This window comes from Agelaius phoeniceus, unplaced genomic scaffold (assembly GCF_051311805.1).
Source record: "Agelaius phoeniceus isolate bAgePho1 unplaced genomic scaffold, bAgePho1.hap1 Scaffold_113, whole genome shotgun sequence".
NCBI classification, from domain to species: domain Eukaryota; kingdom Metazoa; phylum Chordata; class Aves; order Passeriformes; family Icteridae; genus Agelaius; species Agelaius phoeniceus.
Window position 1 is genome coordinate 1353515 of NW_027509877.1, and position 27920 is coordinate 1381434.

At 52.5% G+C, this 27920-nt stretch overlaps 2 protein-coding genes across 2 annotated transcripts in view; both read left to right on the forward strand.

Moving 5' to 3' along the window:
* LOC143693004 (uncharacterized) overlaps positions 1 to 27920 on the forward strand; it is a 680702-nt gene that overhangs the window by 31187 nt on the left and 621595 nt on the right. The window contains 1 exon segment of the mRNA XM_077173088.1: positions 26941 to 27547. Coding sequence (XP_077029203.1) covers positions 26941 to 27547 — 607 coding nt within the window.
* Positions 5885 to 8630, forward strand: LOC143693010 (olfactory receptor 14J1-like). The gene is made up of 2 exons (XM_077173094.1): positions 5885 to 6801; positions 8525 to 8630. Exons 1-2 carry the CDS (start codon positions 5885 to 5887, stop codon positions 8628 to 8630), a joined length of 1023 nt encoding a protein of 340 aa, XP_077029209.1.

Sequence of the window (27920 nt, forward strand, 5' to 3'; positions counted from 1 at the left end):
TCAGCTGCATTTGTGCCAGTGAAATATCAATATACTAAAAAACTATATGTATTTATTGTATAATAAGACCTTAATATATGTATATATGTATTTGTATATTTGTATATTTATATATATTATATATATATGTCTGTATCTATCTGTCTATATATATATCAATATGTATATCTACATATGAAATAATAATAATGTGAACTAGTGCTGACAATACTAATTTGGTAGCTTTGGCTGCTCAGGGATGTAACTCTAAATACCCTACAGAACAGGACTGGCCAGGGCCCTACTGTCAGTGGTCAACGTTGTGAGATTGTAGACAATGAAAAAAGGAGGAAGATATGAAATTGGCTATTTTCCCAGGGTTTGCTGATACTGTGATGCAGAGTGCTTTGTCTGTTGCTGTGAAAAATACAGTGATGAAGCCTGCAGGGTTTTTCATGCACCAGACTATGCACAAGCTGCAGGATTGGTTGCACGGGTGAAGGGGTTGTTAAAAGAGCAGTTGAAAAAATGAGGAGATGGGAACCTTTGCCCATGGAGAACCCATCTCCCAGATGTGCTCCATGCCCTTAACAATGGCCCACTGGGGAAATGGAAACCCCCTGGCTGTGCACGGCTGCCCCCAGTTTGCAAATCCAACCATGGGCAGTGAGACTTGGACTGCCTGGGAAATTGTTCTGGCTGTGATGGCCCCTGGCAGGGCCAGCCCAGAGGCTGCAGGGCTGGGCCTTCATGCATTGGAATTAATGAGGAGCAATTCAAAGCAAATGAGAGCTATCAGTACTGAAACAGGAATTCAGATTCCTCCAGGACACTTTGCTTTGGTAACTGCTCCCTTGGAGCTTGGCCTTGCAAAGTGTTCATGTCATGAGAGGAGGAATTATTGTTGCAGATATCCAGGAGAAATTACAGTAATTCTGTTAAACAATAGTGACCAGGATTGGATTAGTCAACCCCATGACAGGGTAGCACAATTATTGATATTGCAATTTTAGGAATGTTTGTGAAAAAAGGAGCTCCAGCTCCAATCACCACCGTTTGTGGAGATAAAGGGTTTGGATGCAGCAGCCCTAATAATGGAGCCAGAGTGTGGGTCCGGAGGCCAAATGGCCCCTCCTGAGGCAGCTGAAGGAGCAGCTCCTGGGAAAGACAACTCTGAGTCCTGAAACCTGGGCAGGAACAATGGGAATGTGTCCCTGCAGCCAAGTGTTCTGTGTGAGAACAAGTAGATCTGACAGGATATTGTTTTACACATGCTGCCAGACCAAATCTCCCTGTTTGCCCCAAGGGCCCCTTTGGCAAATGCTCTGATCCACGGGGCTCCATGGGAAGGCTGCTGTGACACTGAGGGACTTGCACAGGAATTGTATCCAGGAGCCCGGGTGCCCCTCAGGGACTGGGACCCGGCCCCTTCCAGCCCGAGGGGAAAGGGCCCCCCCAGGCCTTGTTAGCCACAGACAGCATGGTAAAGCTGAACAGCAAAGGGCCTGGGGGCATTATTCTGGAATTAAAAAGGTGCCAGCTCCATGGACAACAAAATTCTTGTTCCTAACTCCAATGAGATTGAGAAAAAAGAATGAAGAACGGTGTCACCAAAGTACTACTGATGTCTATAAGGTGTACCTTGATAGTCATTCAGAATCTTTGTCTGCCACAAACACCTCTAGTGTTTGACCAAGGGGTTAGTCATCAAAATGTAATGATGAGTTCTGAAGGATTGCTGAGCTTCTTTTGTAATTCTTTGCTAATGATGATGTGCTTTGCTGAGCTTATCCTTTTGTAATTCTTTGCAGCTGTGCATGATATAAATGCCACAATTCCTTCAGTTGGTGTCTGTGTCTTTGGTAGTGACCCTGCCCACTGGAGAAACAGGGCCCCCTCTTGCCTAAGTGTCACCTGGCAAGGCAAAAAGCCTCCCTCCAAAATTCCCCCTTCCTCCTTGTTCCCCCGCTTCATACCCTGAGCTTGATGTGCTCTGGTCTGGGCTGTGCCCGGGGTCAGTTGGGGTCACCTGTCCTGGCTGTGTCCCCTGCCAAGCTCCCCCGCAGCCCCAGCCCCTCCCCAGCGTGGCTGGACGAGGGGCAGGACAGGCCTTGGCTGTGCTGCAGCTCAGCAAGAACAAAACCATCTCTGCGTGCTCAGCGCTGTGCTCAGCACCCGGCCCAGCAGTGTCTCAGTGCCAGGGGCTGTGCCCTCAGTGCCTGCCAGGGCTTTCCATGGCAACTGCCAGGCCAGGTGACCCAGGTGTCCCCCCCAGTGCCAATTGCCATGGAAACAGTGCCCAGCGCTGCCCCTTTCTGTCTGGCTGACCTGGCCTTTGGCCCTGGCAGTGCCCTTGGCTGCTGGTTCCTGGTGCCCGAGCGGCCAGCGCGGCACAGGGCAGGTGGCCATGGCACAGCCCCAGCAAGGGATCCCCTCTGGCCCTGGGCACTGACACCAGCCCTGAGCAAGGTCCGGCCCTGGGCATTGCTTGCCTTGGCACCAATCTAAGGAACGGGTCCCCGTGGCCGTTGCCATGGCACCTGGTGGCACCAACGAGTGTCACTGCAATTGTACCTGGAACAGCCCTGGCACCGCTTTGTCCTCAGGGTTGCCATGGCAGCCCAGGGCAGCAGCAGCTCTGCAGGCAAGGGGCCATGGAACCTGGCTGCAGAAATGGCTCCTTGGGCTGCTTTCCAAGGAAACCTGAACTGATGGGGGTTGCCATGGCACCCAAAGCCAGCAGTGGGGTCCCTGCAGTGTCCATGGCAACAGCCCCTTGCAATGGCCCAGTGCAGGTTGGGATGATGATCCACCCTCACAGCTGGCCCAGGCAGGTCTGGAGTGGTCTCAGTGGCACCTTGGGCTTGGCACACACTTGAGGAGGGTGTCTGTTTGCAATGGGGAAACTCAGGAGTTTTAGATTGCTTGAAAAAATTAAAAAGTCAAAATCCCTCTTCAGCTGAGTGAAGCCAGTTCACCAAGCAAAGCAGCTCCCAGGTCAGTGAGGAGAGACACCATGGGCTTGGGGAATGTGGAGCAAGGTTGTCCACACTGATCAGACCTCAAGGCACAGCTTCTCTGACCAAGCCAGACTTCCTCAAGAGTGTCCCTGGGTCAGTATAAGTCAATGAATGCTGCAATCCCCTCTTGTATACTAAGAAAAGTAATAAAGGACACTATAAAATATGATACATATTTCCTAGAAGCTCTTTGAAATATTTTTCCATACCTGCAGCAGGAAAGCTTCCTAACAAACTGCCCCAGAGCAGAGGGAAATCAATGCAGAGCCATGGTTTGTTAGGACTATCTTGGTCCTAATGAGCCCTGTAGTGCATTTGAAGCTGAGCCCTGGAACCTCAGGGCCTGAGAGGAGATTGCAAAAACCTTTCCAGGAGTAAAAGTCAGAGGAAAAACCCCAAAGTGTCTCAAAGCATGAATGGGTCCCACTGAGGTCAACACAGGCTCCTCATGGACTCCTTGGAGGAGAGAATTGGAGGCCAGGATTACACAAAAACCTCTCAAAGACTCAGAGTGAAAAGGAACATCCAGAGTACCTTAAAAACCTTGAGTATCTCAAAGTATTAATGAGCCCCACTGAGTGTCAGTACAAAGCTCTCAAGGGACTCATTAGAGCAGATAATTGGGACCATGACTGCACAAACCTCTCACAGAGTCTGTATCAAAAGGAAAAAACAAAATACCTTAAAATAACTGAAGTACCCTGAAGTATTAATGAGCCCCACTGAGTGGTGTTACTGACAAAGCCTCTCCAGGGACTAATTACAGCAGATAATTGGAGGCCAAGATTGCACAAACCTCTCAGAGACTCCAAGGCAAAAGCCAAACCCCAAGTCCTTTGAAAAACCTGCAGTCCCTGCAGGGAGCATGAAGGAGCCCCCAGGGCCATTGCTGAGCAAGGCTCCCCAGGGACTCCTTGCAGCAGATCCTTGAGGCCACTGGGATGTGGGCTAGGGGGGGATGCTGAGGGCAGCACAAGGGGCTGACAGTGCCCAGCCTGGCTGGGGCTGTGCCAGGAGGCCCCAGGGCCTCAGGACAAGGTGTCTCCTCCCAGCCCTTGCTGGCACAGACCCTGCTGTGCCCCAGGGCACCAAGACCTGGCTTCTCCTTGTCCCCACCTGTCATCACTGCCTGCAGTTCTCTGCTCTGCCTGGAGCCTGGGGACACTTGCTCAGTCGTGTCCCTCACTGGGACCCATTAAAAGTCCAAGAAAGTTTGGAGTTGGATTCTGCCTTGGAGTTCTGGAGAGGTTTCTTCAGCTGCCTCTCAGGGACTGATGTCCAGGGCCTGAGCACAAAGGCCCAGAGGCTGATTAAAGTCCTTGTGCTGTGTCTGTGCTGCTGAGCTGGGCTGGGCTCCTGGCACACAGGCAGCTCCTGGTCACCAAGAAGAGCTTCAAAAGCACATTTCTCTTGATGAGCAGCTCTTGTGCCAGCCCAGCAGGGCTGGGGCACTGCCTGCAGCCAGCCCGGGCACAGCACAGAGGCACAGAGAGCTTCAATCAGTCAGGGCTGGGAAGGGGCTGAGAAGTGCCTGGGGCACAATCACTGCCAGCCCTTGGCACAGGAACCTCTGGCTGCAGGACAATGCAGCTGCAGCTCCTGGAGCCATCTCCTCAAGCTGGAACATGCCAATGCCTGCAGAGCCTGTGAGTACATTCTCTGCTTGTCTCTTGTGCAGAGCAGCCAGGGGTGCCCAGGGCTGTCCTGCAGAGCAGGGTCCTGCAGCCCAGGGCGCTGTGCTGGGGCAGGGACTCTGCTGCCTGCCAGGGACAGCTCTCAGCCAGCCCTGGCAGCTGCTCCCAGCACTGGGGGACAAGATCTGGGTGGCAGGAGACAGCTGGTGAGGCTTGGGAGTGTTCTCCTTGTGTGGGGAGGATGCTGCATTGTTCAGGACTGATCCCAGGATGGCATTAAACTGCAGAACATTTCCAAGTAAGTTATACAGGGACCACAGCAATGCAGGGACTGGATGAAGGGGGAAATCATGGTTTTTAAATCTATTTTTCTTGGTTGTCTTGATAGGAAATTGCACATAGATATTTATCTCTCAGTTCAGGTTTTAAAAAAACCAATCCTCTCAGATGTTTATAAACCAGGCAGTTACAGAAATCAGCACAGGGCCTCTTAGAGGCAGCATCAGTGCTGCTTTTCCAGCCTCCTCAGGGTTGCTCTGGTTAGTGTTCAAAAACACATAATCACATAGGCGATTATATGTAGTGCTTTTTATTCAAGAGCTCTGGGAATCAGGGTAGTTTCCACCCAACTCTGATTCCGACCATACATTCGAGGTGAAGGTGTTTTATACACTATCATTACTTAACTTTCATGTTAATTATTAAACTTTTATTCATCTATTGTATACACAGATTTCAGCTAAACATAGCTCCCTTTAAATTTCCAACATAATTTCCCATAATTCTTCCTTTGGTTATATAATAATTATATTTAATTACTAAACAATCATCACATCTAACAATTATATCTTTTATCATACTGCTTACGCAGGTGCAGTGATCTGAGAAAACACAAAGCCTAATATTTTCAAAGACTATTTTTAACATTTTCCAGGGCTCCACTATCACTCTGAAGTTGCCATCAGAGCCTGCAGAGCCAGAGCTGCCCCTGGGCAGTGCCTGAGCTGGGAGGGCTCTGCAGGGCAGAGCTGAGCCCCCAGGGCTGGGCTGGGCTCTGGCAGCACTGGCAGGGCCCAGCCCTGGGCACAGGGAAGCAGCTGCTGGCAGGGACAGCTCCAGGCAGCAGAGCCCTGGGCAGGCAGTGGGGGGAAAGTGCCCCCAGGCTGTGCTGGGATATTTCAAGTCCTCTCCAAACCCAACTATTCCATGATTACTTTTCTTACAGATCCCCAAGCCAAGACACCATAGGAAATGTCCAACAGCAGCTCCATCAGGCACTTCCTGCTGCTGGCATTGGCAGACACGCGGCAGCTGCAGCTCCTGCACTTCTGCCTCTTGCTGGGCATCTCCCTGGCTGCCCTCCTGGGCAACGGCCTCATCATCAGCGCCGTAGCCTGTGGCCACCACCTGCACACGCCCATGTTCTTCTTCCTGCTCAACCTGGCCCTCGCTGACCTGGGCTCCATCTGCACCACTGTCCCCAAAGCCATGCACAATTCCCTCTGGGACACCAGCAACATCTCCTACACTGGATGTGCTGCACAGCTCTTTTTTTTTGCCTTTTTCATCTCAGCAGAATATGCCCTCCTGACCATCATGTGCTACGACCGCTACGTGTCCATCTGCAAACCCCTGCACTACGGGACCCTCCTGGGCAGCAGAGCTTGTGCCCACATGGCAGCAGCTGCCTGGGCCAGTGCCCTTCTCCATGCTCTCATGCACACGGCCAATACATTTTCCCTGCCCCTTTGCAAGGGCAATGCCCTGAGCCAGTTCTTCTGTGAAATCCCACAGATCCTCAAGCTCTCCTGCTCACACTCAAACCTCAGGAAATTGGGACTTCTTGTGTTTTCCATCTGCTTAGCACTTGGCTGTTTTGTGTTCATTGTTTTCTCCTATGTGCAGATCTTCAGGGCTGTGCTGAGGATCCCCTCTGAGCAGGGACGGCACAAAGCCTTTTCCACCTGCCTCCCTCACCTGGCCGTGGTCTCTCTGTTCCTCAGCACTGCCACATTTTCCGACTTGAAGCCCCCCTCCATCTCATCCCCATCCCTGGATCTGGCCCTGTCAGTTCTGTACTCGGTGGTGCCTCCAGCCCTGAACCCCCTCATCTACAGCCTGAGGAACCAGGAGCTCAAGGCTGCAGTGCAGAGACTGATGACTGGTTGGTTTCAGAAACATTAAACTGTTGGCCATTTTCTACAAATCACTTGTAATAAAAATCATCTTTGATATTTCTTGTTGTTCTCATTTCGGGGGTTCTGCTTCTTTGTTTTACTTTTTCCATATTATCTACAAATAAATTTCATTGTTTGTGCCATTTCTCATTTTGTTACTCTCCACCTTCCCTGTGGCCACAGACTGTGGCAATGATGGGCTGCGCTCTTGGTGGCATTAAAGGAACTAAAGGATCTCCTAGCAGAGTTTTCTGCAGAGATGCCCTTGTGTTGCCTTCTCTGGAGCTGCAGCAGCCATGTCTGTGTGCAGAGCTGGGGCAGATCAGTGCTGGCCCAGCAGCTGTGCCCAGCAGCAGCAGCACTTGGTGTTGCCAGTGCTGCTGCCTTGGCCCTGCTCCGCTGCCCTGGTGGCCCTGGTGTTGCTGCAGGGCCTGAGTGCTCTCGGGGCCGGGCACAGCCCTGGGGGTGGCAGTGCCGGGGCTGCAGCAGGGACAGGCCATGGGCACTGCTGGGGCAGCGCTGGCACCTCAGCCCAGGCCCTGGGGGCTCCAGGCTCCTTGCCCAGGCTCTCTCAAGAACACGGCCAGGCCAATGCTCAGCACAGAAACCCCCGTCAGCAGCCCCAGGCTGGCCGTGGGCAGGCTGGGGGCAAACAGCATGGCTGGGGCTCTGCAAGGGCCCTGGGGCAGACGGGAAGGAGCAGCAGAGCAGGGGCTGATCCATGCCCAGTGCGCTGCACAGCCCAGGGCAGCGTCCCAGAGCGTCCTCATGCAGCTGCCAACAACATCCCCCCTCTGCAGCCCTGGCCTCTCCCCCAGCTCACACAGGTGCCCCATCCTTGCAGGCACAGGCACGGCAGCACTGCCTCAGCAGCCCCTGTTTGCATTGCACACTGCAGGGCCAGCACCCCCATGCTGTAGCTGTGGGGACATGAACCTGAGGGAGCACAAATGCCATCAGCCCCTGGGGCCAGCAAGGGCTGCGGGACACCAGGGAAACCACTCAGCTTTGTCCTGGCCTCTGCAGTCAGCCAGAAAGTTTGTTCCCATCAGCTGGGAGTTTCCTGTGCCACTGCAGACGCTATTGCTCAGAGCCAGGGCTGCCTGGCAGCCACCCCCAAACTGCCCTGAGCATTTCCATGCCTTCACCTTTGCTTTCTTTACTCTTCTCTGGTTCAGATTTCTTCCTCTTGCCCATCCCTGTTCCCTCCCCTGCAAACAGCCCATGTCTTCCCTGCTCCTGCTGGCCACACCATTCTTGATCCAGTCCAGGAGCCATTGGCCTTCTTGGCCACCTGGGCACACTGCTGCCTCATGTCCAGCCTGCTGTCCATCAGTCCCTGCGGGTCCCTTTCTGCCTGGCTGCTCTCCAGCCACTCTGTCCCCAGCCTGTAGCACTGCAGGGGCTGTTGTGGCCAAAGTGCAGGACCCGGCACTTGGACTTGTTAAACCTCATCTTGTTGGATTTGGGCCCTGGATCCAGCCTGTCCAGGGCCCTGTGCAGAGCCCTCCTACCCTCCAGCAGATCCACACTCACAGCCAGCTTGGTGTCATCTGCAAATTTGCTGATGCTGAACTCAATCCCCTCATCCAGATCATCAATGCAGTTATTGAAATCCACGCTGGCTGGCTCTGATCCCTGGGCCATCCTGTGGGTGCCCTGTGATGGCACTCAAGGTGATCTGTTCCATAACCTTGCCGGGCACCCAGGTCAGGCTGACAGGCCTGGAGTTCCCCAGCTCCTCCTTCCAGCCCTTCCTGGGGATGGTCTCACACTGGCACCTCCAGGGCTCTGGGCCCTCCCTGCTGAGCCAGGACTGATGGTAAATGATGGAGAGCAGCTTGGGGAGCTCATCCACAGCTCCCTCATCCCCCTGGGATGGATCCCATCTGATCCCATACACCTGTGAGCATCTGAGTGGCTCAGCAGGTCAGTAGCTGCTTCCTCCTGGAGTCCAGGGGGCTGTTCTGCTCCCTGTGCCCATCTACCAGCTCAGGAGAACATTTGTCCTGAGGAAAACCTGTCCTAATACTGAAAAAATATACTTGAGACAAACAAGGTGTTAAGTAGCTCAGCCTTTTCCTCATCTTTAGTTACTCTATTCTCTACTGCATCCAATAAATAGTAGAGGTTCTTCTTCTCCCTTTTGATATATTTTTTTTATAAAAACTTTTTCTTACAGAAGCCGCCAGGTTAAGTTCTAATTGAGCTTTCACATCTCAAATTTTCTTTCTGAATAACCCATCGAAATCCTTAAATGCTTCCAGACTTGCCAGTCCTTTTATCCCCCGAGTTCCCACAAAAGCTCCATGGGCAGCCAGGCCAGTCATTTTCCTCAGTAGCTCATCTTTTGTCACACTGGGACAGGCTGCTCCTTCCCCCTTAAATTACCTTCTTGAAATGTGTGTTCTTCCTGGACCCCTTTGTTTTTAAGGAGTGTTTCCCTTAAAATAAATCAGTACCTGATTTGATTCTCCCCAAATCAGCATCCTCAATAGGCCAAAGTCTGCCCTTCCTAATTCCAGTGTAGAAGTTTTGTTGCTGCCCCTCCTTCTTTCACAGAACACTGAAAACTTGATTATTTCATGGTCACTGTGCCCCAGGCAGCCTCTGAGCCCCACATCTGCCCCCAGCCCTTCTCTGTTTGTGAACAGCAGCAGACAGAGCTTTCCTTGGCAGTGGGAGTGTCACCAAAAATTCAGTAAAACAGAAAACTCTTTTTGACCCCAGTGTAGCATTAAGAAGCAGCATTCTTTATTCAGCTGGATGCACGGGGGAGAGCTCCTCCCAAAGCCATGCAGGCTGAGTACAGGAAAGTTTCTGTTTATTTTCTGTATTTTGCTCACATATTCATTGATTGTCCTGGACTAAACACACATATGATAATCATTTCCCCAAAATCATTAACATATTTCCCCTCCCCTTTACCCATGTGTTCTTCTGTCCTGGGGGTCTCTCTGGTGGTCCCTGGTGGTCGTGGACCCCAATGTTCCAGTGGGCCTGGCTGAGCTGGCAGGACCCTGAGGCTGCTGAACTTCCAGTTCCCCTTCTCACACAATGGGACTTGTGTGGTTTCCATAGGCCTGGGGATGTGGAGAACAAGCTCCAGGTGTGAGCTCACCTGGTGGAGACAATTGATCATTTGGTAACATGAGGTCACAGAGTGGGCTATGACATCAGAGAGTGGGGTATGTGAGGTCATGGAGAAGCTGTGACATCATAGGCCATATCTGTGACACCACATGTCAGAATTCTGACACCATAGAGCAGATGATGACATCACTGAGTTGGCTGTGACATCAGAGACCAGCTGTGTGACATTACAGAAGGGGCTGTGAGCTCACAGAGCAGGCTGTGACATCCCAGAGGGGCTGTGTGACATCCCAGCAGGGCTGTGTCAGGTCACTGGGTTGGTCACTCGGCCCCAGCTCCCCCTCACAGTTTCTCCCAACAAGTCCAATGCTGTCCATGCCCAGCGGGGTCCCTGTCCCCCGGGATCCCCCCGGCCCACCTGGAGCCACAGCCTCCACCAAAGGATGTTCCACAGGATCCACCCCAGAGCCTGACATGGGGACAAGGGGCCAGGGCTGTGTGACCAGGACATCAAGGACGGGGATTATCCAGGTCACTGTGGCCTGGGTTGGGTTGCCCAGGGCAGGAAAGATGTCTGGCAGCTGCAGCAGGGTCTGGGAAGGGCCTCCAAGGTGGGGCTGGAGCCCCTGGGCTGTGAGCAGAGGCTGAGGGAGCTGGGCTTGTCCAGCCCAGAGCAGGGAAGGCTGAGGGGCTCCTCATCCCAGCCTGGCAGTGCCAGCGAGGAGGGGATGGAGAACACAGAGCCAGGCTCTTCACCGGGGGCCTGGTGGGAGACAAAAGCCAATGGGTGGAAGGGGAAAGAGGGGAGATCAGCCAGGACAGGAGGAGATGAAATGAGTCAGGCTGGTTTCAGCATTTCCTCAGCACCAGAGCAGCCTGAGCTCCCTTCTCCATCCACCACTGACAGCTTTGCAAATCAGGAATTTTTGGAGCTGTTTTGCCCCCACTCCAGAATGAGCTTCCTGATACAAGAACCTAATTATGTTTATATCTATCACAGAATGACATTTATCTAAAACTACTTTTAGTATGAAAATCCCTTGTGAATGGTGGACTTATCAGACACTGCTGTGACGTTGCACATAGCTCAGGGAAGAGTGTGATATTGAATTGTGTCCTGTTTAACTGTGGTCTCTTGGCCATGAAGAAAAACTTTCTGTGCCTCTGAGTCTCAGCAGTTCCTGACCCCCAAAGGACACAAACCTGATGAGTTGTGGCCCCCACTCCAGTGGTGGCACTTGCACCTCCCTCCGTTGTAGTAGTAAGGGACAGGCATTCGGAAGATTTCGGGCTGTGACGGAAAATTACAGGAATCCTTCTGCCCCCCTCCCCGTAGATAAAGATCACCCTTAGAATGTAGCCAAACAGGTAGTCCCCCTAACCTATGGATGCCAGTAACTTTCCACTCCATACTAACCCTAGAAAGTGTAGCCAAACCCCTGTCTGACGTAGAGAAACCCCTTAGTCCATAAATACCCTCGAGACCCTTCAATAAACGCCTTTAACCGTCCACCACATTGGTGTTAGCGTCTGTTATTGGCCATGAGGGATCCCAAGGAGGAGATCGAAGTGCTGGACTCTGAAACCAGGTCATCGCGGCCTTCACAAGAAGGCAACATAGTGGTTCCGAAACCCGGGAGCGACGCAAGTCCGGGCGACGGGAATACTCCTGGCCAGGGGACAGCATTCACAGTGCCGGAACAGGGGAACGCCCCGGGACCCGCGATTCGTATGGAAGCGATAGCGAAGGTCGTAAGTTTGATACATATGCAATGGGGAATCAAATGTGAGCTCAGGAATTTTAATCTCGCATTGACGAGACTCTTAGAGCTTGGGGTTATTAGTCGACCCATAGATATATTGCACTCTGAAGTGTGGCAGAAATGTACTGTCGCGCTAGCAGAGGACACAAAAGCCACAGGCAGCAGCAAAAGCCTGAAAGCGTGAGAGAAGGCAGAAGCAGCCCTACGCAAAGCATTAGAAAAACGGGAAACGTGGAACGCTGCGCGTTCCTGTCTGTTAATCACGCCACAGCTGGGGGAGGGGGCGGTAACGTGAACCCCCCCCGGTGGCGACCCGATTGAAAACGGGGAAACGCGGGTGCCGGGCGCATCCCATCCCTCCTCGAGCCCAAAGCCCCCGGAACCTCCGGAGCCCCCGGGGGACCCCCTGACCCTTTTGGGGGACCCGCCGGGGCCCAAACCCCCTCCGGAACCCCCCGGAATGCCCGCGGGCCCCTCGCCCATCCCTTCCCCGCCGATAGCCGACTTAGCGCAAGAAGCGGAGGGACTGGCACGGTCCTTTTGGGAGGGACTGGCGGCAGAAGCCCGAAATATTGAGAAGGCAAGCGCACGGACGGGTGGCGGACGGGATCCGCCGCCTTTCCCGTTCGAATATGGCACGGGTGGCCGGGAAATTTTGTAACCTTTACATTTTATAAGATTTTTACTAATCATGAGGGGGGGGGGGAAATGTGGAGAGCTAGGGACCTGCGTGTGGAAGATCTCAGGCTGTACAGGTAGATAAGAAGGCCCCCCTCACCCTGCAGTCTGACCGTTGCTCCGTACCCGGCCACACCCGGCCGGACGTGAGCAGAGGGAAGTGACACAGACTGCCCAAGCCATAAATACCCCTGAGACCCCTCAATAAACGCCATTTGCTGTCCACCACATTGGTGTATGTAGCATTGGACCGAGTGACCCTGGGCCTTGGGTCAACGTGCCGGACGTCCCAAACCAGGTCGCTACGCCATAACGGCAACAGGAAGAGATAAAGAAAACTGCCCAATTAACAGAAGATAAATGCTCCAGTTCTAACAGATGGGTGATGATCCCACAGCCTGTGAATTCAGGGAGTGCTCAACATCATGGTTCCTTCTCCTCTCCCTGATCCTCCTTTGTCCCTCCTCTTCCTCCCACTCCTCATCTTTCCTCCCTCCTCCTCCTTTTCCTTCCTAAGCCAACTTCCTTCTCTTACTTCCCTCCCTTCTTGCTCTCCTTCATCCAAACTGGGCCTTGTTGGGGACCCTGGCTGCAGACTTCCAGCCCTTGGGGTTCCTCCCAGGAGATCTGGAAGGGGTGAATGCAGAGAGGGCTGGGAGATCCCAGGAGTGGCTTCACTGGGAGGGACTGGGCTGTACTGGGATCATACCGGGATCAAATGGGCAGTGACTGGGATTGCACTGCATTTGTACTTACATCATAGCAGGATCATACTGGAACTGAGTAGGAGCCTTCCGGGTGCAATTGTGACCCTGTTGGAGGCAAATGGGATATACTGGGAGCAAGTGGGATCATGCTCTGGGTGAGCAGGAGCAGCTGTGAGCAACTGGGATCATGCCAGGAGCATGTGGGAGAGCTGGGAGTGACTGGGTGCATGCTGGGGGTCATTGGAAACAACTGGGCTTCTACTGGGATGATGCTGGGAGTGACTGGGAATATGCTGGAAGGAACTGGGATACACTGGGAAAGACTGGGAAAGACTGGAACAAAAGTCAGGGTGAAAGGGAGCAACTGGAACCATGTGGGGCACAAGTGGCTCCTACAGGCAGCAACTGGGACCACACTGGGGTCATCACTGGATCATACTGGGACTGACTGGATTAATCCTGGCAGTGTCTGAGAGTGACTGGGGAAAAACCATGCACATTGTCCCTGGACTGGGGGTGACTGGGAGCAACTGGGAGCACACTGGGAGCAAATGGCATCATACTGGGACTGACTGGGTTGATCTAGCTGGAGGCAACCGGGACCATCCTGGGAGTGCTTGAAAGCAACTGGGATTATTCTGGGACCATACTGGGAGTGCTGCCATGGGACAAGGATCATACTAATACATAAAATTTCAATAGTCAATGTGAATTTTATTTCTATATCTTTTATTTTAAAGAAGGCCAGCAAGCAGCGCTGGTTGGCCAGGGAGTCACCGCTCCACTCACGGCACACACCACTTACAAATTCAGTAAAGTATATATATACTGTTTTTAAGCATAAAAAAGCAGTTTCCAGTGTGCTTGTTTAGTAGAAATGAGTAAATATCAATCAGCTGGAATAAGCAATTTCATCATCTTTCCAGGTGGTTGTTGGCTTCCTGTCCTTCTTGGGCTTGTCTGGAGCGAGGCCCCTTCACCGCTGTCTGCTACATGATTTTGTTAAGCTTTTTATTACACATAAACATTTAGTTGCAGTGCAGTCCCCTTAGCTTCACCACACTTCTTCCTCTATTTTATTCTAAGCATCAGTCATCTTGCTACCTCATCTCTTTACTTTACCATACTTCCCCTAGTTCAAAGCTTTATTTGGCTATAGAAAGTTTCATAAGCCTTCTTTGGATCTATCCCAAAGAATGCATCCATTTTCCACACAGCAGATAAAAGCATTTGCTGATTCCATTGCTGATTGACACAAATCACAAAAACATTTTTCACAGTATTGCTCACCAGATTGATGATGTGGGGATCTACCTCCCTTTCCCGTAGGGGATGTAGAATGTGCTGCTGGCTTGCGGTGTCAAAAGCCTTGGCCATGTCCACAAATACAACAGCCAGGGGTTTGTGTTCTCCTTTTGCTGACTGAATTCTAGTTTGCAGGAGTTTCAGGTTTTCGGAGCATTCCACTGCCCTTATAAAGCCTCTTTGCCTTGGGTTGAGGGAGCAAGCCTTGGTCAGTTTGGCTATTAAAATCCTGGAGAACAGTCTTAGCAAGCTGGAACCGATCAGGATGGCTCTCCAGTTGTTAATGTCCTTTAGGTGCCCTGCTTTGGTTGACTTAGGAATCAAAACAGTCCTGCAACCCCTCCCCATGTCTGGGATTTTTCCTGATGTTAACCATAAGCTGAAGATCTCCATGCTCCAGGAGTACTCTGGATCCATCTTCTTGATGTCTCTTAGAGTAATCCTGGACTGGGAGCTTAGTTTTTGCTCATCTCCTGCACATTTTTCTCAATTTCTTTTGCCATAATTAAGTCTCTGAAAGCACTAATGTTGGCTTTCCCATTAATTTGGTTTTGCCGCCGCTTGGGGCGTGGCATCCCAGGTCAAGGACGGCTCGGTGGCAGCGCCTCTGCCACACGGACCAAGCACGCGCACACACCAATGTGGTGGACGGTAACTGGCGTTTATTAACGGTTAGGCAGGGTCATTTATAACAGGGGTTAATGGTCAACAACATGTGGGGCTAAGTAACGGTAAAGGGGAGGGGTTCTGTCTGCCCGTAACAATGCGAGATCTTGGGGCCAGTCCCTAATCTCCCACAATTTGGAAGTTCCCAAGGCTATCAAATGTTCCAGGTGTTTCCCATCAGGCTTTAAAAACTGAATAAAGTTCGATGGGTGGGATTTCACAGGACAAACACTCTTTGTCATTCAGGATAATTTTAGCAAGTTTTCCCCTATCTGGATGGAACAGGTCTTAGAAGCAAAGAAAATGACCTTTCTTAACTGTTCTTCTTTTCATCCACTTTGGAAAAGGTCTTATTGGTCCTTTTTCCTGGCTCCCCATTTTTCTCTTGTCCTGGGTTGCTGTTCTTATCTGGCTGATTCATTCAAGGCATCAAAAGCATTCCTGTGCTGATTGATTGTTGATTGCATCTCCTTATCATCTATTAAGTGCTTGAATATCCACAGGAAGGTGTGAATTGTCCCAGCTGATAGCCATTCACTGAGGGTTCTGAGATAATGGGCCTGCAGCTCCCCCTCCCTCTGTCACTTGCTGTTTCCCAGCTGTTGTTATCTTTATCAGGGTGGTGACTCATCTTGGGATCTGTTTTCCTTCCAGCAGCTGCTCTCCCAGGCATCTGACTCCTCCCAAGATCTTTGTCCAAGTCCATTCGCAGGCCCCCAGCTGCTCTCCTGCTTTGATGACTCATGCCAGGTTCCTTATCTGCATCCTCAGCTGGTTTCCTGGGCAGCAATCTCCTTTAGTCCCTGATTTCTTCAGCTGTTTTGCTTGTGATGTGTGTCCTGCAATGAGTTTATTGATGCTTTTGTTGCCCTCCAACTGGGCCTCCAATCTTACCAGTAGTTCTTCCTCTTTAGTCCAGCATTTTTGGTGGGCTCCTGGGTTGGAAGTCTCTTTTGGGTGGAAAACAGCAACCCTTCCCTGATTTCTAACCAATGAATGTGCCAATCTTTTGTGTTGTCCCAGAACAATTTTCATCTTGAAGTCTCTGCTGCATTCCTCATATATCCACTCCCTGCCTGGAGCCATTTCTGCTGCTCCCCTGCATTTACCAAAGTGACAAACAATACCATGAGAATTACTCTTCTCTTTTCCACATTGAGCACACAGAAAACAAACCCTCCTTATCCCATGGGCTACCCTCAGATGCTCACTCAAGCCCAACACCCAGTTCACCCGGGTACCACAGCAAGGACAAGGTGGATTTGTTATCAGGAGCAGTCACAGTAAGGATGTCTTCCAGTGTCTGTTCCCCGTGGTTCTCTGTCTGAGCTGGGGATGTCGCCGGCTTGGTGTCGTTCTCCGGCTCAGCAGGTGATGTTTCTGGTGTGCCCTCAGTCTCACAATTGCTGTTTCTCTACCTGTTGTCAAGCACAAACGATTCACAGCTCCTCGGAAGGCAGATCTTCAGTCCCACACTTGGCCATGGTGCAAACTGTTCATAGACATCAGGCAGCCTGCTCAAACCCTCCCAGCTTGTGGGAAAATGAACACATTCAAAGTTATTCATAAACAAGTCCAATCTAGAAAACTCTAAGTTCACCAGAGAAGCCAATTCACATATGGGGGGGGTGAGATGGTAAATTTTTCAACACTAGGTCTACCCAGTTTTTAGACAACAGGTCTAGCTGGTGTTTAGAAAATAAAAACACCAGGTTTACCTTGCAAAATTGAGAGAAGGTGTCCAGTTGTAGACCCTGGGACACCAGGTCACCTAGTTATGTTTAGAGATTTTGTTTTAAAATGGTTCCCCTTTTTATGGCTCCGGATAGTAAATTTGCCACAAGTTTAGGAGAGGTAGAATAAGAAGGACAGAGCAAGGACATAGCAATCTTTTGCCCACTTTAAAATCCTGGAGTCAGATCTTGGGCCAAGAGCCACCCAGCTCTTGCTGTTTGTTTCAGGAGGATGACATTTCAACAGGAGGACGTTGAACTGGCCATCCCCACCACCTCTGTGGTGGGGCAGAGATCGACTGGGTTCCATTACACAGGGTTTCCAGCAGGACCATGAGGAGGTGCAATCACTGCAGCAATGCCCAGTTTGTAACTATACTCTCAAAAACTGCCTTAAGAGAGTCATAGTTACTCCCGCCTTTTGCCTGCACTTCATTGAATTTCTTCACTTTGACATTCAGAGCACTGGGCAGAAATCCCATCACATCATCACCCACCTCAGGCCTTTGGGATGCTTTGTTTTAATTAAACAGTCAGATTCCCCTGGTTTGCACCAGTTCTAAGCTGGCTGCTGGGTGCTGGCCAAGGTGGGGCACTGGCCCAGGGACCCCCGCCGGGGACCCTCCCCTGCATGAACTGCTCAGCCGACGCCTTTTCCCAGCAGTTGACAGCAGGGCATGGAGCGACAGATACGGCTTGATCGTAGCCAGGTGTTCCACAGCAGCTGGGAGTCTCACAGCAGCCAGGTACAGCTTGGCAACAGGCACGGGCAGCTCCATAGAAGCCAGGAATGGCTCCGCAGCCAGGCACCCCCTCACAGTGCCAGGGCACTCTCCCGCCGGGGCCGGGCACTGTCTCGCCGTGGCTGGGCACAGCTGTAGGGGCGCTTTCAGTCACAGCAAAGCACAGAGAGGTGGTTCCAGCGCAGGCAGAGATGGCTACAGGGGCAGCAGCATGGCACAGAGGAGCTGGAATCTCGCAGGGGCCGGGCACCACTTCTGAGATCTCAGCTGGTGTGGCAGGGCCTGGTGGAGGGGCAGCAAAGCCCGCTCCATGGCCAGGCACTGTCCTGCAGGAGCAAGGCATCTCACAGTGGTGGCGGCTGGGTGCCTTGCAGCGGCTGCAGTGGCAAAGCGCCTGCCTGCTGCTACCAAGTGCTGCTTCTGGGGTTCCAGCTGCGGCAGCAGGGCACAGCAGAGTGGCAGAGTGCCTGTTCAATGTGGCTCTGCACCATGACGTCTCTCCACCCTCTGGATCAGCAGCAGCGCGCTCCATTGACAACCCGCGCTGGGCTTGGGCGGTTGCGGCAGTTTCTGCCAGCAGGGCAGAACAAGGGGCAGCAGCGGGCACAGCAGCACAGCAGCCAGTCCTTTCAGGTGTCTTGGCAGCCATGGCAGGGCACAGAGGGGCTGCAGGGTGCTCATTTAACACAGCCAGGCTGCTCGGGGCACCTCCACCACTGACCCCAGGGATGGCACACTCAGCTGGCAGCGCCCTCCCGCCTGCGGCAGCGGCACAGCCCCGGGTGACCAGGGGACATCCTGCTGGGCAAACACCTCCACCGGGGGTGGCAGCACAGTCCCGGGGACAGCAGGGCACTCCCCGGGCAGGTCACCCTCACCTGGGGAGGCTCCATGGCTCTGCCTGGTGGCCTCCTGGTGGGCTGTGCCTTCTGCACTCATTCTCTTCCCTCGCTCACCCAGCACAGCCTCTGCTCTCCCTGCTGCCTCCCCCAGCACCCTGCTTTCACCGTTAGCCTTGGTGGAGAGCCAGTGAATGCCCCATCCTTGGAAACATTCCTGCTTGGATGGGCTCTGAGCAACATGATAGAGTGAAAGATGCCTCTGCTCCCACCCCACAGCAGGCCCTGTGGTGTCAGCTACAGGAGTAGTTGGGGTCTCCTGTAGGATGCAATTCCCCCAGAGAGCAGAGAGAACACAAAGCACCACAGCTGGCAGGAACATCCTCCCATGGAGATGGGAATATTCTGGATCAACAGGCTCAGGCTGCCCAGCTTTGCCTCTTTGTAGACAGACACAAGTGTCTAAAGTGACTGAGAACCAGGAGGCCCCACAGTGTCTCTGAGTCCCCTTGGTTCCCTGAGATCACACAGTGTCCCAGGCTCCCTTTGGTTCCATGAGGCCCCACAATGTCACAAGGATCCCTGGACAACACAAGGCCCTGAGATATCTCAATGGATCCTTGGTTCCAACTGTCCTCACTGAGTCACAAGGGCCTCTGGATTCCATGAGACCCCACAGTGTCACAGTGTCCCTTTGGTTCACAAGCCACAGGGTCACAACAGCTCCTGAGCATCTTCAGGCACCAAAGTCTCAGGGCATCCCCTCAGTTCCATGCACTCCACAGTGCCACAATGTCCCCTTGGTTCCATTTAGTCCTGTAGAGTCACAAGGATTCCTGGGAACCATGAGGCCCTGAGGTATCACAAAGGATGGTTCCATGAAGCCCCAGAGTTTCACAGTCTCCTCTTGGTTCCATGGATTCTACAAGACCCTGGAGTGTCACAGGGCTCCTATAGTCCCATGAGTCTCCAGAGTGTGAACAATGTCCCCAGGAGGCACTGCAATGTCACAGAGGAGCAGCACTGGAGTGGGCACAGCACCAGGGCAGGTTTGGCAGTGTTCCCATGTCTGTGACACAACAGCAGTGGCAACACCAACGTTCCCCTCTCTATGATACCACAGCACTTCAAGATCGAGCATTCCCCTGTCTGTGACACCACAGGGGTGGCAGCCACAGTGTTCCCCACTCTGTGACACCACAGCTGTGGCAGGACCATGTCCCACTCTCTGTGACACCACAGCAGTGACAATTCAAACGTTCCCCTGTCTGTCACACAACAAGGGTGGCAAGTCCAATGTTCCCCTCCCTGTGACAGAACAGAGGTGGCAGCCCTAAAATTCCCCTCTCTGTGACATCACAGTGATGGCTGCCCCAGTGTCCCCCTCTCTGTGACATCACATCGGAGGCAATCCTGACCTTCCACTCTCTGTGACACCACAGCTGTGGCAGCCCTAAATCCCTTCTCTGTGACACCACAATGGTGAAAGCCACAACGTTCCCCTCTCTAGGACACCACAGTGGTTGCAGCCCCACTGTTCCTGTCTCTGTGACAACACAGCTGTGCCTGTCCTTGTCCCCCTCTCTGTGACACCACAGAGGTGGCACCCGCAGTGTTCCCCTCTTTATGACACCAACACAGTGGCAGAACAAAGATTCCCCTCTCTATGAGAAAACAGTGGTGGCAGCCCCAACATTCCAATTTCTCTGACATCACTTTGGTGCCCAACCCAACATTGCCCTGTCTATGAAAACACAGTAGTAGCAGCCCCCACATTCCCCTCTCTGTGACACCATTGAGGTGGCACCCCCAGCATTCTCCTCTCTATGACAGCACCACAGTGGCAGCCCCAACATTCCCCTCTCTGTGACACCACAGGGGTGGCAGCCCCAAATGCTCCCCTGTCTGTGATACACCAGCAGTGACTCCCACACATTCCCCTGTCTGTGACACCACTGCATTGGCAGTCCCAACATTGACTTCTTTATGACACCACAGCGGTGGCAGCCCCAAGATTAGCCTCTCCATGACAATCCAGGGGTAGCAGCCCCAAGGTTACCCTGTCTTTGAGCTCACAAGGATGGCAGTCCCAATGTTCTCCTCTCTATGACATCACTGGGGGCAGTGGAAGCCCCAATGTCACTGCATGACTGATAAGAACTACAGGATCCCATTGTTCTCCCCATTCTACTACAGAACCCCCATTCTCCTCTCTATGACAACAAAGCACTGGCAGCCACAGTGTTCCCTTCTATGACTACAGCAGCAGCCACCCCAACATTTCCCTCACTGTGACACCACAGCTGTGGAAGGCCCAGCGTTCCCCTCTCTGTGACACCACAGCTGTGGCAGTCCTGTTGTCCAGGTCTCTGTGACACCACAGTGGTTGCTGCCCGAATGTTCCCCTCTCTGTGACACTGCAGCTGTGGCAGCAGCACTAGAACAGAAGCAGCAGCCATGGAACACCGGGGGAGCAGGGGAGGAGCAGACAAAGAGCAGTGGAACAGGGGGAGATGAGCAGTGTTGGAGCAGCAGTGGAGCAGTGGTGCAGGAGCAGAGGAACCGTGCTGAAACAGCACAGCACAGCTTTGGAGCAGCAGTGGAGTGAGCATGAAAAGGCGGAACAGTGGTGGCACAGGAGCTACAGCCATGGAACAGTGGTGGCACAGGAACTCTGGCCATGGAACAGTGGTGGCACAGGAGCTACAGCCATGGAACAGTGATGGCACAGCCCCGAAGCTGTGGAGCGGCGCCTGAGATGCCGAAGCTGCGGGACACAGAGCGGCTCCCAGCTCCCACACCAGAGCGATGCCCCTCAGGCTCACCCAGAGCTGGGGGCACAGGCAGGAATTGCTGCTGGGCTCTGGAAGGTGTGGATTGAGTGCATTTAATGGTGACCTGGGGGTTGATCCTACTCATTGTGGCTGCTTTTGTGCTGTCGGGACCATTCCAGTTGATCCGAAGTCGTGAACTCAGGAGAAACTTGGGACAAAAGGAATCAAAGTGCCTTCTGTCCTGCTGTCTTGGTTTGGAAAGACAGGTGCCTGCTAAGGAAGGCAGGAGCCTCCCCTGAATTGGAGAATATAACCTCCCTGTGCCTCCAAATTGCTATAAATTTTGAATTAAGGGGCTCTCAGGCAAAAAAATATTGGAGCAGGAAATAACAGTTCTTTATTGGGGAAGAAAATAAAAGGAGAAAATAAACAATGCAGTAAACTAAAACAGCAATGACAGAACCAGAACCCAACCTGACACCCTGTTGGTCAGGCTGTTGGTAGCAATCCAACTGGAATTGTGGCTGCAGTCCTCCTGCAGTGTCAGGTGTGGGTCTGTTGCAGCAGGGCTCCTGTAGAAAACGGTGGAGTCCCTGGGTGGATCCCATCAGGATCCTCCAGCCCAACTGCTGGCCCTGCACAGGACACCCCAACAATGCCAGCCTGGGCCTGGCAGCGCTGGCCAAACGCTGCTGCAGCTCAGAGAGCCCTGGAGCTGGGACCCTGCCCTGGGGAGCCTGGCCAGGGCCCCAGCAGCCTCTGGGCAAAAACCTTTTCCTGACATCCAACCTGAGCCTGCCCCGGCTCAGCTGCAGCCTTTTCCTTTGCTCCTGTCCCTGGGCACCAGAGGGAAGAGGTTCCCACAGCCCCAGCCAGGGACCCGCTCCCAAGGCTGCTGCCATGGCCACCAGGGCTGGCACCAGCTGGGATGCTCGGTTTCCATGGGCTGGGGTTTAGGAATGGGATTGCACAATTTCCTGCTCCCGCCAAAACCGCGCTGCCCTCGCTGCCCTCCCGCCTCCCATGGAAAGCACAAAAGGCAAAGATCCCGGGCTGGGATAAGAACAATTTACTGGGAACAGAAATGAGATAAGGAACAAAGAGGAACAGAAACAATATTGATAACAGAAGGGATAAGAAAAACTTTTAAAGGGAAAACTAAAACACAACTCACTGGGTCTTCCTGGCCATGTATTTCATCCTGTCTGGAAAGGACACCCTTCTCCTCAGGGTGAGAGAGAGAGAGAGAGAGAGAGAGAGTCCCTTTCCTGCCCCTGGCAATGACCTGAGGTGGGAGTGAATGTCATGACAGGGCTATGGCCAGACCCTTATATTTTTCAATGCAACATCAGATCATTGGGAGGGGCAGGAAAATTGACAGCTGTCTTCCCAGCATGGATTACAGGGAAAATGGATCCCCAGGGCTCTTCCCAACGTGGGACCTCCAATGGAGAAAGAAGCAGGAGTGGTGCATGAAGCTCTTCCTGCAGCTGGGGCACTCACAGAACTTCCCTTACTGGTGACTCCATTGGTTTCTGGTCAAATTCGAGCTCATGGAGAAGCTCTTCCCATGAAGTGGGACACTTGTAGGGCCTCTCCCCAGTGTGGATGCGCCGGTGGATGATGAAGGTGGATTTTTTCTTGAATCCCTTCCAGCAATCAGGGCAGCAGAAGGGCCTCTCCTGGGTGTGACTCTGCTCATTCAGGCAGAGATTTTTGCTGGTCTGGAACCTCTTCCCACAGGTGGGGCACTCGTAGGGCCTCTCCCCAGTGTGGATGCACTGGTGGATGATGAGGTGGGAGTTTTGCTTGAAGCCCTTCCCACAATCAGGGCAGCGGAAGGGCCTCTCCTCTATATGAATGCAATGGTGGCAGAGGTAATTGGAGCGTGTCTGAAACCTCTTCTGACACTCGGGACACTTGTAGGGCCTCTTCCTGGTGTGGATGCGTTGGTGCCTGATGAGGGCAGAGCTGCAGCTGCAGCCCTTCCCACACTCCCCACACTCGTAGGGCCATTCCCCAGTGTGGATCATCTGGTGGCTGATCAGGGTGCTGCTCTTCCTGAAGCTCTTCCCACACTCCAAGCACTTGTAGGGCTTCTCCCCATCACGAAGCTGCTCGTGGACCACCAGCTCTGAGCTGTGGCTGAAGCTCTGTCCACCTTCCTGGCTCAGGGTGGGTCTTTCCTCCTCAGAGCCCCCTGGGCTGGGTTTGCAGCCCCTCCTCCTCTGGGATCTCTGTGGCTTTTCTTCCCTGTTGGATTCCTGTGCACTAGAGTTGTTCAAAACAGCCTCTTCCACAAGATTCTGCTGTGGGGATTTGTCCTCTCTGGTCTCCATCCTCAGCTCCTTCCCTGGGGGAGGAAGGACAAGGAGAGGATAGGATTTGCCTCCGTGCCACAGGGAAGGGGAAGGAGATCCCCCCAGAGCATCCCTGACAGGACGGGGTTGGCAGCAGGGTTGTCCTGCAGCCGGGGGCTGTGCTGGGCTGGGAGATGGAGCAGGAGAGAGGGGCAAAGGGGCACTGACTTCCTCCTCACCTGCCTGGGTGTCTCAAGGCTCCTTCCTCTTCCTTGCAGCCTCCTCTTCCATTTGGCAAAGGTTTGGAGATGGGAAATTCTATTTTGGGAAGAAAACAAAGGGAGCACACATTGTCTTTTGTACTGGATTGAAGGCAAACCTGGGGGAGAGTCTAAATCAGAATTAAAATTTAATAAGAAAATTTAGATCAAGGCAATGATACAGATATACTGCCTTAAACAGACAGAGTCAGGATATAACCTGACACCCTGTTGCTGATCAGGATGGTGGCAGCAGTCCCATTAAATGGTGGCTGCAGTCCTGTGGGAGTGATGAACGTGATTCTGTCCAAGCAGTGATCCTGCAGAAGGGTCTGGTCTTCCTCTGGAGGTCCAGTGGTGGTTCTGGAGCTCTTGTCCTCTGGGAATCCTGTAGGCAAGCTGCTCCTGGTGTTGCAAGGCTCAGCTTATATCCAGGTAGGAATGCTTGGATCCTCCCCCTGGGCGGAGCATCCCACAATGGGATGATGGAATTTTATCAGTCCTGCAGTGACACTCAATGGCCCATTCACAGAAGATATCTCCCCTGGAGGGCGTTATCAGGGCTGAGTCATGGAAGAGATCAAGAACACTGCCCCACCTGTTAATAGCAGTTGATGAAGATGGGGATTGAAAACATGCATTGGGTTCCATCTTACACTGCAACCTGAAACAGTGGGGGAATCCCTGCTCAGGGGGTGAACACCACCCCCCTTACCCAAACTGGCTCAGGTGTAAAACCCCCACCCCGGGAAGGCCACACATACAGGGGACAATGTCACACTTGCCCTGCCCCAGGGGAGGTCTCTGTCCCTGTCACTCCCTTGCTCTTCCCCCTTTTCTCTTTCTTTCCATCTCCCTCTCTACCTCACATTTACTGTTCAATAAAATCCAGGATTTGGTCTCGTTAGCACCTTAATTTGGATAGAGGCATCTCTCTAACAATTTTCTTAACCAGATTGCAAAATTCTTTTGGCACAGTGAGTTCAGGGCACTGTTCTTTGACCCCAGGTGCCTTTGACAACAGCATGGTTCCCTCCTCTGAGGAGGTTGTGGTTCTCTCTGGAAGAACTCTTGGAAACTCTGATGCAGCTTCCTCTGAGCGACCTATGGCAGAACTGGTGAGAAAAATGGCTGTTGTGGGCCTGGAGTGTAAAGAAAATATTTGGTTGTCCTTCCTTGAAAAGTTTGTTAAAATCACTGGAGGAAAGCAAGCAAATGTTACCAGTGACACTGACAAGGTTCATTCACCCCATGGTGTAAAACACAAGGCTGCCTAAAGTGCTACAAGAAGGCCAGCTCAAGTAGCTAAATTCCCAAATAACTCCTGAATTCCCAGGCTTGGGTTCTTTGCCAAATGTGAGAATCATTATTCTCTTCATCCCTGTCACCTTTGTGACAGCTACTAAACACTTCCCCTTCCTTTTAATAATATCTGTATTGGGCCGAATTTGCACTTTTCTTTAATTGGAACCTGCCAGCAGCTGAGTTGGAGCTGTGCAGGAACCAATGAAACTTGGGATTGCCACAGAATTGCTTCTATTGTCAGCCGGTGCTGCGGCGGCCGTGGGGCAGAGGGGTGGGAAAGGGGGGTCCACGGTTGCAGTGGAGGAAATGCCGGGGCTGGGGGCTGAGCACAGGGCTGAGCACACAGAGATGGTTTCGTTCTTGCTGAGCTCACACTGAACCAAGGCCTGTCCTGCCCCTCATTCAGCCACTCTGGGGAGGGGCTGAGGGTGTGGGGGAGGTTGGGAGGGGACACAGCAAGGACAGGAGATCCCAGCTGACCCCAGGGATACCCCAGACCATAGGACATCATGATCAGTGCATGAAGTGTGGGGAACAAGGAGGAAGGGGGGACATTTAGAGTGAGGGTTTTTGTCTTTCCAGGCAACACTTAGGCAGGATGGAGCCCTGTTTCACCAGTGGGCAGGGCCAGCACCAAAGATACAGACACCAACTTAACTTAAGGAACAGTGTAATTTAGATAGTGCAAATTTGCAAAAAATTACAGAAGTATTAGATTGGCAAAGCAAATAATCATTAGTGCATAATTCCAAAAGAGAAGATGTTGAAATGAGTATCACACAACTGTCCATTTCTGGCTGCAAGCTCTGGAGATTCTATCTCTGCCTTCAATCAGAGTTGCATTCCATAACAAGTCCTGGTACCAAATCCTGCTTTCCAAGGCTGGAACAGTGTCTCAGGTTTAGCTGGGTGTGTATTCAATTACCCTCTGTTAAAGGTGGGGCAATTATCATCTGTTAATTGAGCAGTTTACTTTATCTCTTCCACAAGGAATCCTCCTTCCAGGGAGATATCTTCTGTTAATGGGCCATTGAGTGTCACTGATAAAAATTCCATCATCCCATTGTGAGAAGCTCCGCCCAGAGGGAGGAGCCAAGCATTCCTACCTGGATATAATCTGAGGATGTGAACAAGAGTCTGCCTTCTCCCACAGGATTCCCAGAAGAGCAGCTGTCAGCTCCACGGGATCCCATTGGAAGACCAGGCCGATCGGCACCACAACTGGACCTTCAGAGGAAAACTGCACCCTTCTACAGGATCACTGCTCCAACAGAACCACACCTGTCACTGCAGGAGCACTGCAGTCACCATTTAACAGGAGTGCTAACAACACTCTGACCCACAGGGTGTCAGGCCATATTCTGACTCTGTAAGTAATTTTTTAGTCCTACTACATTTCTATTTTTAATTTTTCCACTAAGAACTGTTATTCCTATTCCCATAGATTTTGCTTGACAGCCTCTTATTTTGAAAATTATAATTCCAAGTGAAGGGATTAACATTTTCCAATTTAAGGGAGTCTCCTGCCTTCCTTAGCAGACACCTGTCTTTTCAAACTGACACAATGCCCCGGGACAGCCAGGCAGGTGAGGAGGAAGTCAGTGCCCCTTTCCCCCTCTCTCCTGCTCCATCTCCCAGCCCAGCACAGCCCCCGGCTGCAGGACAACCCTGCTGCCAACCCCATCCTGCCAGGGATTCTCTGGGGGGATCTCCTTCCCCTTCCCTGTGGCACGGAGGCAAATCCCATCCTCTCCTTGTCCTTTCTCCCCCAGAGAAGGAGCTGAGGATGGAGACCAGGGAGGACAAATCCCCACAGCAGAACCTCATGGAAGAGGCCATTTTTAGTGACTCCAGGGCACAGGAATCCAATGGGGAGGACAAGTCCCAGAGATTCTACAGGAAGAGGGGCTCCAAACCCATCCCAGGGGGCTCTGAGGAGGAAAGACCCACCCTGAGCCAGGAAGGTGGACAGAGCTTCAGCCAGAGCTCAGAGTCGGTGGTCCATGAGCAGCTTCATGATGGGGAGAAGCCCTACAAGTGCTTGGAGTGTGGGAAGAGCTTCAGGCAGAGCAGCACCCTGATCCGCCACCAGATGATCCACACTGGGGAATGGGCCTACGAGTGTGGGGAGTGTGGGAAGGGCTTCAGCTGCAGCTCTGCCCTCATCACCCACCAACGCATCCACACTGGGGAGAGGCCCTACGAGTGTCCCCAGTGTGGGAAGAGGTTTCGGACCAGCTCCCATCTCCTCCTGCATGAGCGGATTCACATCCAAGAGAGGCCCTTCCACTGCCCCGACTGTGGGAAGGGCTTCAAGTACAACTCCCACCTCATCACCCACCGGCGCATCCACACTGGGGAGAGGCCCTACGAGTGTTCCCAGTGTGGGAAGAGGTTTCAGACCAGCTCCAGTCTCCTCCTGCATGAGCGGATTCACACCCAGGAGAGGCCCTTCCGCTGCCCCAACTCTGGGAAGGGCTTCAAGTACAACTCCCACCTCATCATCCACCGGCGCATCCACACTGGGGAGAGGCCCTACGAGTGTTCCCAGTGTGGGAAGAGCTTCACCCAGAGCTCTAACTTGACCAGACACCAATGGAATCACCAGTAAGGGAAGCCTTGCAAATGCCCCAAGTGCAGGAAGAACTTCGTGCACTACTCCAGTTTCATCCCCTATGGGAGGACCCACGTTGGTCAGAGCCCTGGTGACCCACATTCCTGGTGATCCATGTTGGAAAGACACTGGGCTGGTTGTTCCTTTCTATTGGCCTTAATTTTCTTTGGATTAATCTTCATCCCTCAAAACCAGAGAAAATTGGGGTCAAAATCAATAAATTCATCAAAGGCATCTAAAGCCTCACTTTTTACTTGTGTTTCAGAGGAATCTGGGATTCAGGGAAATAATTGGGAGAATTTGGGAGTATTTGATTTAGTTGTCTCCCTT

Excerpts from the sequence above, each read along its gene's own strand:
- LOC143693010 (XM_077173094.1), top strand. The coding sequence starts at position 5,885 with ATGTCCAACAGCAGCTCCATCAGGCACTTCCTGCTGCTGGCATTGGCA. Across the intron at positions 6,802-8,524 it reads CAGAGACTGATGACTGGTTG|GCTGACAGGCCTGGAGTTCC; the intron begins GTTTCAGAAACA and ends CACCCAGGTCAG.